The 15,017-nt window shown below is 41.3% G+C and overlaps 1 protein-coding gene across 1 annotated transcript in view; it reads right to left on the bottom strand.

Annotated features, from left to right (window-relative positions):
* LOC140476007 (cytosolic phospholipase A2 zeta-like) overlaps nucleotides 1–15,017 on the bottom strand; it is a gene marked incomplete at its 3' end in the record, with an annotated part of 132,360 nt that overhangs the window by 51,716 nt on the left and 65,627 nt on the right. The window contains exons 9-12 of the mRNA XM_072567910.1: nucleotides 13,734–13,912; nucleotides 8,574–8,687; nucleotides 5,138–5,178; nucleotides 2,265–2,400 (exon numbers count right to left, since the gene is read on the bottom strand). Coding sequence (XP_072424011.1) covers nucleotides 2,265–2,400; nucleotides 5,138–5,178; nucleotides 8,574–8,687; nucleotides 13,734–13,912 — 470 coding nt within the window. The remainder of the gene's footprint in view (nucleotides 1–2,264; nucleotides 2,401–5,137; nucleotides 5,179–8,573; nucleotides 8,688–13,733; nucleotides 13,913–15,017) is intronic.

The raw sequence follows: 15,017 nt of genomic DNA, 5'->3' as shown, positions 1-15,017 counted from the left end.
ACAAAATGTTCTTGCAGCACATTCCAAGGAAAGGTGCTCCAAAAAGCAGCATGGAAGTGCAGAACGGTCTTTCAAGTGGATTGAAGACATGCCATAAGGGTGTGGTGAATCTGATACATTTTTGATGCCAAGGTTCATGGATAGATGATGCATGCAATTGCTGTCATTGGGATATTAGTGACTGCTGTCCAACATGGAGGTCTGCAGGAGCAAGCAGCAAAGCTGGATTTGTAAGGTGGTTGCTCTGATTTTCATGTTAGAAACTAGTGGGTGATAATTTCCATCTGGCATGCTGGAGAATGGGAAATTACATACAATGACAGTTTCACTAAGGTCTCTTGCCACACTCTAATGAGAATCTCATCTCACTGCTCAATACACGTTTGGAAAACAGGGTTGTTTGCCTGTCACATCGATAAGCCCCTACCTCTCACCTCGTGCTGATTCCCAAATCTCTCACCAATGCCCGTTTTGTTAAATATCTGAGAAGAAACCTCACTGTGTCTATTTTTACGGAAGAGTCAAAACAGATATTGCAATTAAGAGGTGTATTAAACAATTAATGTGATACATAAGAGTGAGGAATGAAATATTAAAGTATTCAACATTCTTGAAAGTTGATAAACCATCAGGCTTGAAAATTAGTGGTCAGACATTAGGATTTGAAAATCTTTCTGACAAGAAATCATGTCATTGAGGCACTTAACAGGCCTGATGGCCGGTTTCCACACTAGGATTTTATGATAACAGACTGCCCTGCTGAATAGTCTGTATGGAATCCAAACATTAAGTCACTTCAAATTGGAAAATGATTTGCAAAGTCTAATAATTTTACGCATGTAACCTTATTTTAACTTAATACCACTTGCTCAAGGGCAATTATGGAAGGCAACAAATGCTGGCCTTACGACTGATGCCCATATAACATGAAAAATATCTACTTTTTTAAAAAGTTAACAATATCTCAGATGCTAGCATAACGTAAACAGCAATAAGACAGCATTCTAACATTGAAAGCGTTACTAAAGTTTTCATATTAGTCATCAACATAAAAATATATTTTAAAGTACAATATTTTGTAAAAATGTTATTGTTTTATATACTCATGTAAGTTTCAGCCAAGCTCTTCATATCCTTATAGTTAGAAAATTCAGTGATTCGCCTCTCCCCTCTTACATTGTAATTAGCTCTCCTACTCCCACCACACACTGTCACTCATGCCCCTCTTCTTAATGTTCCTCTTCCAACTCACTCAGCAGCCTGGACTTTACAAAAGTCTTACAGTTACAGCAAATCACTCAGTCATAGAAATGTACAGCATGGAAACAGACCCTTCGGTCCAACCCATCCATGCCGGCCAGATATCCCAATCCAATCTAGTCCCACCTGCCAGCACCCGGCCAATATCCCTCCAAACCCTTCCTATTCATATACCTATCCAAATGCTTCTTAAATGTTGCAATTGTACCAGCCTCCACCACTTCCTCTGGCAGCTCATTCCATACTTGTACCACCCTCTGTGTGAAAAAGTTGCCCTTTAGGTCTCTTTTATATCTTTCCCCTGTCACCCTAAACCTATGCCCTCCAGTTCTGGACTCCCCAACCCCAGGGAAGAGACTTTGCCTATTTATCCTATCCATGCCCCTCATAATTTTGTAAACCTCTATAAGGTTTACCTCAGCCCAAAGATCTATCCACAACAGCCTGAAAACACATTCAATGATGTAGCATCCACAACCCTATCAATGGGGTAGAGAATTCCATAAATTCACAATTCTCTGAGTGAAATTATTTCTCCTCATCTCTACCTTAAAGGGGAACTCCTTATTTCAGACTATTTCTAGTATCTTTTAGAAAACAACCTTTTAGCATCCATTCAAACTCCCTCAGGATCTCAAATATTTCAGAAAAAAAAATCTCTCATTTTTCTAAATTCCAACGGATACAGATCCGAACTGTCCAATTTTCCCCTAGTTTAACATTTTCCGAGCCAATGTGGAGGGATTTGAAGCAGTTGCACTAACCCTCACCTCAATTACTAAAACAGTGACATGGCTACTATAATTACTTTATTTATAGCAAGTATTATTGTTAGTATGTTTTACATTATTATAAAAAGTAAACTGAAACTGTTGAGAGCTGCAGTGCGTCTATTGCTCTAATATAGTTAACTTGAACAACAGAAAATGGTTTCTTTCCCTCCCCTCTACCCCCAAATGAAAAGCATGTAACCAGTTCACCGCATTCTTTGCTTTACTTCATACATGGCTGTCCGTAGGAGTCTTCTTTAGGTTCAGCACCTTCTTCAGTGCTCGTGCACTATATTTCTTTCTTTTTATAAGGAATTCCTTCTCTGGATCAGCAATGTCAAAATTCAGGCGCACATCAAGACCTTCGTAACTGTGCAACAAAGACATTCACAGTCAAATGCAATCCATTGAGTGAGGAAGTATAAATCAATTTAACCCACTGAATTCATGGGTTAAGACTGAGCTGAAAGCAATGGTCAGACTAAATAGTAAACTTCATTAAAAAGACATTAACACTCTCTGAAATGTATAAAGTGTAATTTCCAAACAAGTTCTACAGAAGAGAACATCCATGAGTACGTACAGGCACAATCTACCTTTGTTGAATTAGTGAAAAAAGGTTTTGAAGAGAGAGATAGTAGACAGGAACAAGGACAAGTCATTTAGGTCTTCAAGTCTTTTTAGCAATTACTTGTATTCAGAAGGGGCCTTTAGCATAACCAAACAACCAAAACTTACATAGGCATTTTAAACAAATCTCTGACACAAAGGCATGTTAGGAGACATTCAGTCAGATAGGAGGTACATTTTAAGAATTCTTAAGGTGGAAAGCAAGATAAAGAGACCAAGGGCTTTAAGGAGGGAATTCCTGAGCTTAGTCCCAATGCAAGTGAAGGCATGGTTACTACTGGACGAGCCAGTAGAATTGAGAATGTTCACAACAGGCCAAAATTAGAGGAGTAAAGATATCTTGAGGTGTGTCAGGGCTGGAGGAAATTAATAAACTATTAAATTTCCTTGGCCAAGCCAAGGAGGGATTTTAAAATACAGATGAAAACTTTAAAAGGGAGGTTTTTGGATAATTAAGAGAGAGCTGTACAGGAAGAGTATGGTGCGATGAATGGATGGAGATTTTTGAGTTACACACAGGCAGCAGACTTTACAGAGGGTATGATGTTAGTGTTAGAATAGCCAACTTTGGCAGTAGCAAACCAACAGAACAGTGGAGCTGCATTTGATGGGTCAACTGGGCAATGTTATGGAGGTGGAAATTCCTGGTCTTCACAATACGCAGATATGTATTTGAAAGCCCAACTGATGATCAAAATACAACACTGTGGTTGCAAATAGTCTGGCGCACAGTCTCAGTTATGGAGATGATTAGTTAGTTATAAGGAAATGGGATTCATAATAGAGACAAGATCATTCAGTACTGAGTGTGAGACAATCAGTTTTGACAATTTAGAAACAGAAGAGTGAGTAAGAGGAGATAGCAATATAAAGATGACTATTGTCAGTCTATATGTAGAAACTGATGTATTTTCAGATGATGTCGCTGGGAGACAAAATGCTGACAGGAAACTGGAGGCAGCAAGGATAAATGCTTGCAGAACACTGGGGCTAATGAGAATGAGCGCAAGAATAAGCAGGGCAAGCATTGATGTTTATTCACCGGTTACAATTAAAGGGGAATGGAACCAGGCTGAATGCATTACTCACACAGTTGGATGATGGTCAAGATGCATCAAAGCGAATGAGGTGATCAATTGCGTTGAACACTGCAGGCAGGTTAAAAAGCAGGAAGACCAAATGTCATGCATGATTTTGGTAAAAACTATTTAGATATTTTGCTGGGACCAACAATATGACTAGAGCAATTCAAACATGGAATTCCAGGAATTATGGGAATGGATGAGGAAGAAGAGAACACATTCAGAGATTGGAGAGAAGAGCAGGTTTGCAGATTGTATGATAGTTTGCATAATAAGTGGTTTGTTTTAAAAATGGAGAGTGATGATAGCAGGTTTGAAGGCAAACGATTATTAAGGAGAGAGAGGAACAGAACCTGAGCAGGCAACTATCTCAGTATAAATGCAAATCAGGAGGGAGGTTTCTAATTCTCACTAAACCCAATGTTCTTAGTCATTTCTAATACGTTATTCCTGTTCTTATTGGTGAAGACAGAACAGAGGTATGATTATAAATGAGTTCATTAACCATTTTTCTTTCCTATTATAATTCCCTGTTTCTGACTGTAAGGATCTACATTAGTTTTCACCAATCTTGTTCTTTTTACATACACATCGAACTACTACGGTTTGGCCTTATGCTCCCTACAAGCTTACTCTCATACTCTATTTTCTCCATCCCTTGGTCCTCCTTTGCTGACTTCGAAACTGCTTCCAATCCTCTGCTCTTTGCACCTTATTATTTATTTCGAATGTCCCTCATATGCCACAGTTTGACCACTGATCTCCTTGCACTCTTGTGCCAGACAAGAATAAACAATTTTTGTAGTTCTCCAATTTGCTCTTTGAATATTTGCCATTACTTATCCACTGTCATTCCTTCCAATAACATTTCCTGATCAATCATAGCCAATGCAGGCCTCATACTATCGTAGTTTCCCTTAAGTTTCTGGATCCTACTCTTAGAGTCAACTACCTCACTCTCCATCCTGATGAAGAAAATTCCATCACATCATGGTTGCTCATCACAAAGAGGTCCCTCACAACTAAATTACCAATTATTCCTTTCTCACTGTACAATACCCAGTCTAAGATACCTATTCTCTAGTTGGTTCCTCAGTGTATTGGCCTCTATGGTGTTGTGACTAATTTGATTTGCCCGATCTATGTGCAGATTAAAGTCACCCATAATTACAGATGTTCCTTTACGGCATGCATTCCTGATTTCCTGTTTAATATTATTCCCATAATCACCACTACATTTTGGTTGCTTATATACCCACTCCCACAAACGTTTTTCTACCCTTTGGCATTTCTCAATTCTACCCACACAGATTCTACATTGTCTGAGCTGATTTCTTCTCATTCTTGGTCACTCTGCAGCCATTTCCCTTACCCGTAATCTGAACTTTCACATACCTGTTTACATATATTTGCATGATTAATTCATCCAGTTTATTCTGAATGAAATTCAGATACAAAGCCTTAAGGTTAGTCTTTTTCATGTTCCTTGTCCTATTCCTCTTATTTTTTTTTTTTACTGTGACCTTGTTTGATTCTAACCTTTGATTCCTGTGCTCATCACTTCTCTTATTCCCTTTGCCATCTTTTGCTGTTGTCCTTAAGTACCCTTCAATTTTACTTTGTAGCCTGTTATGTCGTGTAAGCCTTGCCATAAACATTGGGTGTTTGTGTGGTTGGACTGGGACTCAAGCCTCTTGGTATTGCCTCTTGGCGTCTCTGATGGCCTTACAAAGGTCGTACCTGGGATTTACTGTATAGGCCAGGGTTGCTGATTGTACAGCTCAGACCTGGACTTCAATAGGGAGTGCACTGCGCTGGTTTATCCATGGTTTACAGTTGGGGAACATTAGGATTAACGTTTTCAGTATGCAGTCTGCTACACACTTACTAGTGAAGTCTGTGATGGGGTTCAAGAAGGCAACTCACCACCACCTTCTCAACGACAACTAGGGATCGGCAGTAAATGCTGGCAAGTCAATGATGCCCACAATCCATAAGTGAATGAAAAAAAACTCCACTACCACACACTTTCAGCCCTTGGAAGCAAAGTCAGCATTCATCCATTTGGAATATTGATTTTCAAGCAGCTCTCCCCAAGTACAAGAGAAATATTTAAAGGTTAGGCTGACTGACATTTAGGTAAACAGTGTACTGCAGTAGATATATGCATAGATAGTTAATGGAACATAAGTCAGAGATCAAAATGAACTCACCATCTCTTAGCCTTTAGTCTCAGGTCAACATTCTGATTCTACAAGAGATACGGGGAGGCAAAGTTACTTCTGCTAACCAACGCAAGCTTCCCTCTCTGACTTAGTCTCCTCTGAATTGTTTTTTACTGCCTAAACACATGTATTTTCAGAAATACATGTGAATCCCTTTCCCAATTCCAGCATTGAAAAAGTGATACTCTGTGGACCTGTTGGGGGAAGTATTATCATTCAAGCCAGCGAAAGTGAGGACTGCAGATGCTGGAAATTAGAGTCGAGTGAGAGTTGCTGGAAAAGCGCAGGAGGTCAGGCAGCATCCGAGGAACAGGAGAATTGATGTTTCAGGCAAAAACCCTTCATCAGGAATGGCCCCCCACCCTGAAGGGCTTTTGCCCGAAACGCCAATTCTCCTGCTTCTTGGATGCTGCCTGACCTACTGTGCTTTTCCAGCACCACACTCTAGACTCGTTATCATTCAAGCTGCCAGTGATGAATAATGGACATGTGAGGATAGATACATTTTTCTTTCATGTTACAACCAGAGACCAGGATGTACAACTAGTTCATGGTTTGTGGAAATTTAATCCAAAAAAAAAATGAAAATACTCTTTTTGCTTTTTCAGGTTTGCTTCCTTCCAAAAGGCCTCTATTTGTTACTTCTTTCCTTCATGTGGTTGGGAGGAGATACATTTTATTCCTACTCTTCCCTGCACCACATGCCAGTGGTTCTCCCAGTCAACAAGCTGGATAGAAGATTTCTGACAAATGTTAAAATCTAACAGGGCATGCAGGGGACTGGTTGATGCAAGTTTTCAGCTTTTTTCTTTAGGAAAATGCTTGGGTCTCCTCCCCACTTCCCTCTGAGGTAAGGAATCAGGATATTCTCGCACTGGCAAATTTGACAGCTTGAAGTAGCACTGCCTCGGCATGGCTTGCATTCATAAAATTGTTACTGTTGAGTTCATTTTAACAGGCCAGTTGCAAACTATAGCGATAGCCAAACAGTTAAGAGAATTCCAAACTGCTCACTCATAATAATGGACAAATGGGTTTGGAAAGTGTGATTCACTTTAATTTGATTCAGAAGGCATAATGTTCAGTTTTAAATTGTATTAAATTGAAGTGAAGGCCACTATTAATGATTGCACAACATTTCAACCACTTCACACCTTCCTCTAGTTATTGTCAATCGGCTTTCTTGGACATTGTTACGACATACTTCTTGAACAGGTGGGACTAGTACCCAGACTTCTGACCTAGAGGTAGAGACACTACCATTGCACCACAAGACTCTCATAACTGCTTTCTACGCTTCGTAGAGTCGAAGCGTACCATTTCCTCAGTCAGGGATAATTTCTCTCCAGGGAAATCAAAAGATAGACCCAATCTCTGACGAGACTGGAGTCATTAAACTTTATGGCGTAGAGTGGGGGAAGGTGGGTGGGGCATTTGGCTGTTGTGCTTGTGCAAACGCTCTGAAGGTGTTTTCCAATTTACATAGCAGCAGTGGGATTTAAAAATGAAGTTAAACCAACACTTCTGCACGAAATGCTAGTCTTCTGCCATGACATGAAAGTGAACAGATGGGGAGATGCTGAAACTGCACAGAGGAGCATTGCATCCTCATCTTTTATTGAAAATAAACAGAAGGCCTGACTATTTTAGGCAAAAGTGAAATGAAATAGGACAATTTCTAAAAGTCAGCAGAAAGGCTGAGATGCTGATATTCATAATAGATTTTCATAGCTGACCTATTGTGGCACTAGTAAGTGTTACAAGAACCCTACTCAGGTGCAATCAACACCACTTTCTTAGCACTGAGCAGTTATGAACAGACTGCTCACTAATAATCTAATTAATGATAAGAAATATCACACCTATAGTCAACTCAAGAATAGGAGCTAACCAAAGGGTGCTCTTGTGTTGCAGTAATAGTGTCCCAGCTCTAAGCCAGGAAGTCGCGGTTCAAGACCCACCTTCTTCAGAACTGTATCATAACAGCTCTGAAAATGGGAAGTCATGTTACGGCTGTACAAGACGTTGGTTAAACCACTATTGGAATTCTGCGTGCAATTCTAGTCTCCATGCCGTAGGAAGGATATTGTGAAACTTAAAAGGGTACAGAAAATATTTACAAGGAAGTTGCCAGGGTTGGATTGTTTGAGCTATAGGGAGAGGCTGAATAGACTGGGGCCATTTTGCCCTGGAGCATTGAAGGCTGAGGGGTGACTTTATAGCGGTTTGCAAGATTATGAAGGCCATGGTTAGAGTAAATAAAAAAAAAAGATCTTTTCCCCAGGGTACAGGGAGGCTAAACCTAGTGGGCATAGGTTTAGGTAAGAGAGGAAAAGATTTAAAAGGGACCAAAGGGGCACCAGACAGCTGCCAGAGGAAGTGGTGGCTGGTATAATTAAAAATTTAAAAGGCACCTGGATGGGTATATGAATAGGAAGGATTTAGATGAATATTACCAAATGCTGGCAAAAGGGACTGGATTTATTTAGGATATCTGGTCAGCATGGACGGGTCAGTTCCCATACTGTATATCTTAATGACTCTATAACAGGTGGTTTAGACAAAAAAAATCTAGAAGCTGACCAATGGATTTAAATACTGCTCACCTTGTCAAGATTCATTACCATGTCCACATTCTTTCCAATAGGAAGATGATACAGTGGCAGGGACCCTGAACCCACAATACAGGTTTCCTTCACCATTTCAACATGCATATCATCCTGTGACAAATGTGCAGAAAATGTTCACAGTGAAGCAACAAGCATATTGAATCTGCTTGATTGAAAACATTCAGTCCTTTCGTATCTTAGTGTCCCAAAATAAAACCCTATCCCACTTCTCTCAAGATATCGGATTGAAGCATTTAAGACTTTAATTTCTTAAGAGTTTAACAGAGTAGATGCAGGAAAATTGCTTGGGGGGTGGGGGGGGGGGAAGGAATGTTGTCTGTGTGTTTTTTAGAGCCACTTATCACAGTGTCAGAATGAGAGGTGTGACATTTAAGACTGAGAATTAGGGAGATGTAATAAAGTATGGTGATATTGTCACTGATCTAGTAATCCAATCACCCAGGCTGACACTGCAGGGACATCAGAATCCTACTATGGCAGAGGGTTAAATTTAATAAAACTGGGAGTAAAAGCTACTCTAATGGTGACCATGAAATCATATTGTCACTCATGAGAATTTACTAATATCCTTATTTGATTTGGCTTAGATGTGACTTCAGATCCTCAGCAATGTGGCTAACTTTCAAACATCCTCTGAAATGGTCGAGCAAACCACTCAGCTGTATCTAACCAATACAAAATCTGTTAAGACAAATTAAACCAGATGATCACCCGGTAAGGTAAAGTCACCATCGTCCTAGCAGACCAAAGGCGAGAGGAGAGATTGAGAAGGAGTGTCCTTCATGGTAATCTTAGCCAGCATGGGAATTCAACCCACACTGTTAGCATCATTCTGCATTGCAAACCAGCTAATCAGCCAACTGAGCTAACTGACCCAGGGCATCAGAAACAACAACAGGCATACATAACCCTGTCAATTCTCCTCACTAATGCCTGAGGTATGTCAAGCAAAGACCTGACATTGTAATTCTCTCAGAAAATGTCCCAGACATCACTAACCCTGGCCCATTCCTGTCCCATCAATGACAAACTGACCAGAAGTGGCAGCACGGTTGTATATAGTCAGGAGGGAATGCTCTTGGAATCCTCAATCCTGAGTCCAGCACCCATGAAATCTCATAACATCAGGCTAAACTTAAGGAAACTTCCTGCTGATTACCACCTACTAGCCTCCACATTTGGAAGAAGCAGAGAGTGGCAGGAGCTCCACCAGCAGGATTTTAATCTCCATCACCAAGAGTAGCTTGGTAGTACCATTACTGGCTGAGTTCTAAAGGACACTGACCTTATGGCAAGTGTGAGAGCACAAAAAGAAAGGGAAATATGTTTGACCTCACCCTCTACAATCTACATATCACGCAAACATCTGTCCATGACAGTATCAACAGAAGCAATCATTGCAAGTCCTTACAGAGATGAAGTACTGCCTTGACAATGAAGACACTTTCGTGTTGTGTGGCGTCATCACCAGGCCAAATGGAGCTGACCTAATAACTCAACACTGGGCATCCATAGACACTATGGGTCATCAACAACACCCGAATTATACTGAACCACAGTGTGTAACCCCATGGCCCATAATACCTCCCACTCTACTATTATTGCCACCCAGGTAAATAGTGCTGTGAAGAAGGCATATGGTGTACTGGGCTTTATTGGTAGAGGAATTGAGTTCCGGAGTCCTGAGGTCATGTTGCAGTTGTATAAGACTCTGGTGCGGCCTCATCTGGAGTATTGTGTACGGTTTTGGTCGCCATACTATAGGAAGGATGTGGAGGCATTGGAACGAGTGCAGAGGAGGTTTACCAGGATGTTGCCTGGCATGGTAGGAAGATCGTATGAGGAAAGGCTGAGGCACTTGGGACTTTTCTCATTGGAGAAAAGAAGGTTTAGGGGAGATTTGATAGAGGTGTACAAGATGATTAGGGGTTTAGTTAGGGTTGACAGTGAGAACCTTTTTCCGCATGTGGAGTCAGCTGGTACTAGGGGACACAGCTTTAAATTAAGGGGTGGTAAGTATAGGACAGATGTTAGGGGTAGATTTTTTACTCAGCGGGTTGTGAGTTCATGGAATGCCCTGCCAGTAGCAGTGGTGGATTCTCCCTCTTTATGGTCATTTAAGCGGGCATTGGATAAGCATATGGAGGTTATTGGGCTAGTGTAGGTTAGGTGGGCTTCGGTCGGCGCAACATCGAGGACCGAAGGGCCTGTACTGCGCTGTATTTTTCTATGTTCTATTATCACCAAGCCCGGGTTCACTTCTAGTTTAACTGAGAGTGCAGGAGGATATGTCAAGAACAGTACCAGGAATACTGAGAAATGTCAACCTTGTGAAGTTATAACTTAGGGCTACTTGCATACCAAACAGCATAAGCAGCCTGTGACAGACAGAGTTAGCCAATTCTAAAGCCAACAGATCAAATCTATGCTCTGCAGCTGCCACTTCCACTTGCGAATGGTGGCGGATAATGAAACAATTCACTGGAGGAGGGGCTTACAAATATCTTCATCCTCAAAAATGGTGGTGGAGGGAGCCAGCAAATCAGGGTAAGAAATAAGGTTGAATCTTTTGCAAGCATTTTCAGCCAGAAACTCATTCCACTTGATACAAAAAAAAACTGAAGGTGCTGTATTGCACAAAGGTTCAGGCTCTGACAACATTCTGCTAACATACTGGAGATCTATGCTCCAAAACATGCTATGCCACTGGGCCAGCTGTTCAATACAGTTACAACATTGGCATCTCTTTGGCAATGTAGATAATTTTCCAAGTAATTTGGTACACAAAAAGTCAATGTGTACCGTGGCCAATTATCATCTCACCAGTCCATTCTCAATCATAACGGGCGGCACAGTGGCACAGTGGTTAGCACTGCTGCCACTTCCACTGCCTCTCAGCACCAGAGACCTGGGTTCAATTCCCGCCTCAGGCAACTGTCTGCGTGGAGTTTGCACATTCTCCCAGTGTCTGCGTGGGTTTCCTCCGGGTGCTCTGGTTTCCTCCCACAGTCCAAAAACGTGCAGGTTAGGTGAACTGTCCATGCTAAATTGCCCATAGTGTTAGGTGAAGGGGTAAAGGTAGGGGTTGCTCTTCGGACGGTCAGAGTGGACTTGTTGGGCCAAAGGGCCTGTTTCCACACTGTAAGTAATCTAATTTAATCTAATCTAATAAACTCAGTGAGGCTCTGCTTGAGTTCCACCATGGTCATTCAGCTCCTGAATGGTTTAAACCTTGGTCTAAACATGGACAAAAAAGTGAATTCCAGAGGAGAAGCAAGGGTGACCACCCTTGACATCAAGGCATTACTTGAACCAGTGTGGCATCATGGAACTCTAATGAAACTGGAGTCAAAGGAATTGAGGAATGCTGTCCACTGGGAATTCCCTTCTTGCTGGAAATTGAAAGTGTGCAATGGAGAAGAAAATGGTTGCTTCTGCACTCAGCTTTGGGTGGAGTAAATGACTCGACCCGTGAGTGAGGGCACAGCAGCACCCTCTAATGTTAAAACTTTTAAAGGACATAACACAATGTCTCATGCACTACAGATGATAGAGACCAGCGAACTCCCCACCCTGGATATTAGTCTTTGTGGGTTGCACCTCCATACCAAAAAGGTTATTGGACAACTCAACGGCAGCTACACTTTTTGGCACAGAGGTAGCTAAACAGTAGGGATGTTGCAGGAAGGCCAATGGTGTCAGTATGATCCAATGTCATTTACATGCATTGTTTGTCTTGCTTGTATATGTTGTATTAGACTTTCAGCACTTCATCCATACCACCTTGCCTGTGGCCATTAAGTGATGCCAGATGCTGTAACGATGCCATTGGCTCTCCACAGACAGACTAATAACCAGAGTTTTGATTAAAGCCCATAAATCTTTACAACACTTGAGAATCATTTACAAGCCACTGTCATTCGTGCCACCAAAGTTCTCTCTGTAGGCCGTTTTACTCCTTTCCCTCCCACTAGACCTCGGTGTACTCAGGGATGGAGACAGCCTGCTCAACAGACAGTAAGTCTGTTGGCCCTGCAGCTTTATTCAGGTGACTTCAGGGACATTTGGGTGTGCACAGGCCAGATATGTTGAGGGTTTCCTTGTCAGAGAAGGCATGATGACCTTCCCTGGTATGAATGACTTAGGGGTTGAAAGAACATTCAAGGTCTTTTCATTGATCTTTTAAAAATAAATCCAAACATTTCCACAATCCATCAACTTAAGTCCAAAAGATTGGAAAGACCATGATGCACAGCAGTAGATGGTAGGCCATTCAGCCAACTGAGTAAGCTCCATATTTCATGAGATCATAACTGATCTGATAACTCAACTCCATTTTAGTGCCTTTTCCCCATAAACCTGCAATTCCCTTACTGATTCAAAATCTGCCTATCTCAGCCTTGAATACATCTAACAACCCAGCTTCAACAGCCCTCCGAAGTAAAGAATTCCACAGCTTCACAACCCTTATAGAAGAGATTCCTTCTCATCTCTGTTTTAAATGTGCAACCCCTTTTTGAGATTATACTGCGCCTATACTCTCTCACAAGGGGAAAACCACCTTTCTGCATCTACCCTGATTGTTTCAATAAGGTCACTTCTCATTCTTCTAAACTCCAATTGAATACAGGTGCAACCTACTCAACCTCTCCTTATAAGACTGTTCCTCCATGTCGGTGTTCAATCTTTCTTTCCTTATCCTTCCTTAAACAACAGGACCAAAATCATTCAGCGTTCCAGCTGTGGTTTGACTTGTGCATTTTATGATTGTTAGCAAGATCTCCCTATTTTTGTGATCCATTCCTTTTTAAACAATGGCCAACATTCCACTTGCCTTCCCTGTTACCTGCTGAACCGGATGTTAGCTTTTTGTGATTTATGCACAAGTATGAAGCGTCTTTATTAAATTTAACAATGGTCCTGAAGAAGGGTTACACCCGGAACATCGACTTCTACACTTCCTGATGCTGCCTGGCTTGCTGTGTTCTTTCAGCCTCCTGCTGGTCTACTTTATTAATTTAAAACAGCAACATTCAATAGGCCTACTTATTCACTCGCAATAATTGCTCCTCATGCAGAGTATTTTAAAATAATGGTTTAAAGTAAGTGGAATGATTACTTAAACAGGTTTCTAACCTGCAACTCTTTGCTGGTTTGTATCAAGTCAATATTCAGTTTTGGATCCAAACTCTTGTCGACGTGGAAGAAAAATGTTTCATCCCACACAGGATTTGACAGAGGTTTGAGTGTGGTGTACTGTTCCTCTTCATAGGCTCCATCAACTCTCACAGACATATTATACTGTGCATTAAGACCTGCAAGAGCAAAACTGGACTTACTTTGCATCAATAACTTAAACAATAAACGATGTATGTATTGCATACTACAGAACGAGTCTGGTGCCAGATGATGGGGATCGTGGTCACTAACTGGAGAGTCAGCAAGTGCTTTCCAACGCTTCTTTCTGCAAGGTCTGTTAGTATTCCATGCCAGTTAGAGATTTGACAAATCACTGGTTGGTATATTTCAGGAATTATTACCACAGCATTAGAATCTTGCCCACCAAGAGTGTCAGTCTCTTTTGAAAGACACCAACACTGGGGAGGCAGGTCAATGTTGAGTAATGGTGGCAGAGATTCACAAGTGTGCGCGCCTGTATGAGGAGGAGCAGGGTTGTAGGGAGTGAACAAAGAGTAGGGAATGACTCTCAGGAGAGTCTCACAATTCCTAATATCAAAAATGAATGTACGCAAGGAGTAATGTTGCATGTATCCACAATTTTAACTGCTCCACCACTGGCAGCATACTTCAAATGCTATGGTTCTGAGCTCTGCAATTCCATGCCTAAACTGCTCAATTGCTTTATCATTCTTTAAGTACTCCTTAAAACATATGTCTTTAAGAAAGCTTTTGGTCACTTCCCTGGTATCTTTTCATGTGATTTGGTGTCAGATATTGACATGGCTCATCTACACTCCTAGCTGTTTAGTCATACAGCACAGAAACAGACCCTTTCGTCCAACATGTCCATGCTGACCACATTCCCAAACTAAATTAGTCCCATCTGCCCGTGTTTGGCCCAAATCCCTTTAAACCCTTCCTATTCACATACCTTTCTCAACATCTTTTAGTTGTAACTGTACCTGCATCTACCATTTTCTCTGGCAATTCATTTCATATATGTTCCACCCTCAGAGAAGAAGTTGCCCCTCAAGTCCCTTTTAAATCTTTCTCCTCTCACTTTAAACTGGTGCCCTCTAGTTTTGGACTCCCCTATCCTGGGGAAAAGAACTTTACTATTTATTGTATCTATGCCCCTCAATATTTTATAAAACCCCTATAAACCCCTTCAACCTCCTATGCCCCAGAGAAAAAAGGTCCCATGCTATCCAGCCTCCCTTTTCAATTCAAATCCTCCAG

This window comes from Chiloscyllium punctatum, chromosome 4 (assembly GCF_047496795.1).
Source record: "Chiloscyllium punctatum isolate Juve2018m chromosome 4, sChiPun1.3, whole genome shotgun sequence".
NCBI classification, from domain to species: domain Eukaryota; kingdom Metazoa; phylum Chordata; class Chondrichthyes; order Orectolobiformes; family Hemiscylliidae; genus Chiloscyllium; species Chiloscyllium punctatum.
Note: the sequence above shows the minus strand (reverse complement) of the source record. Positions and strands in the feature narration are given on the sequence as shown.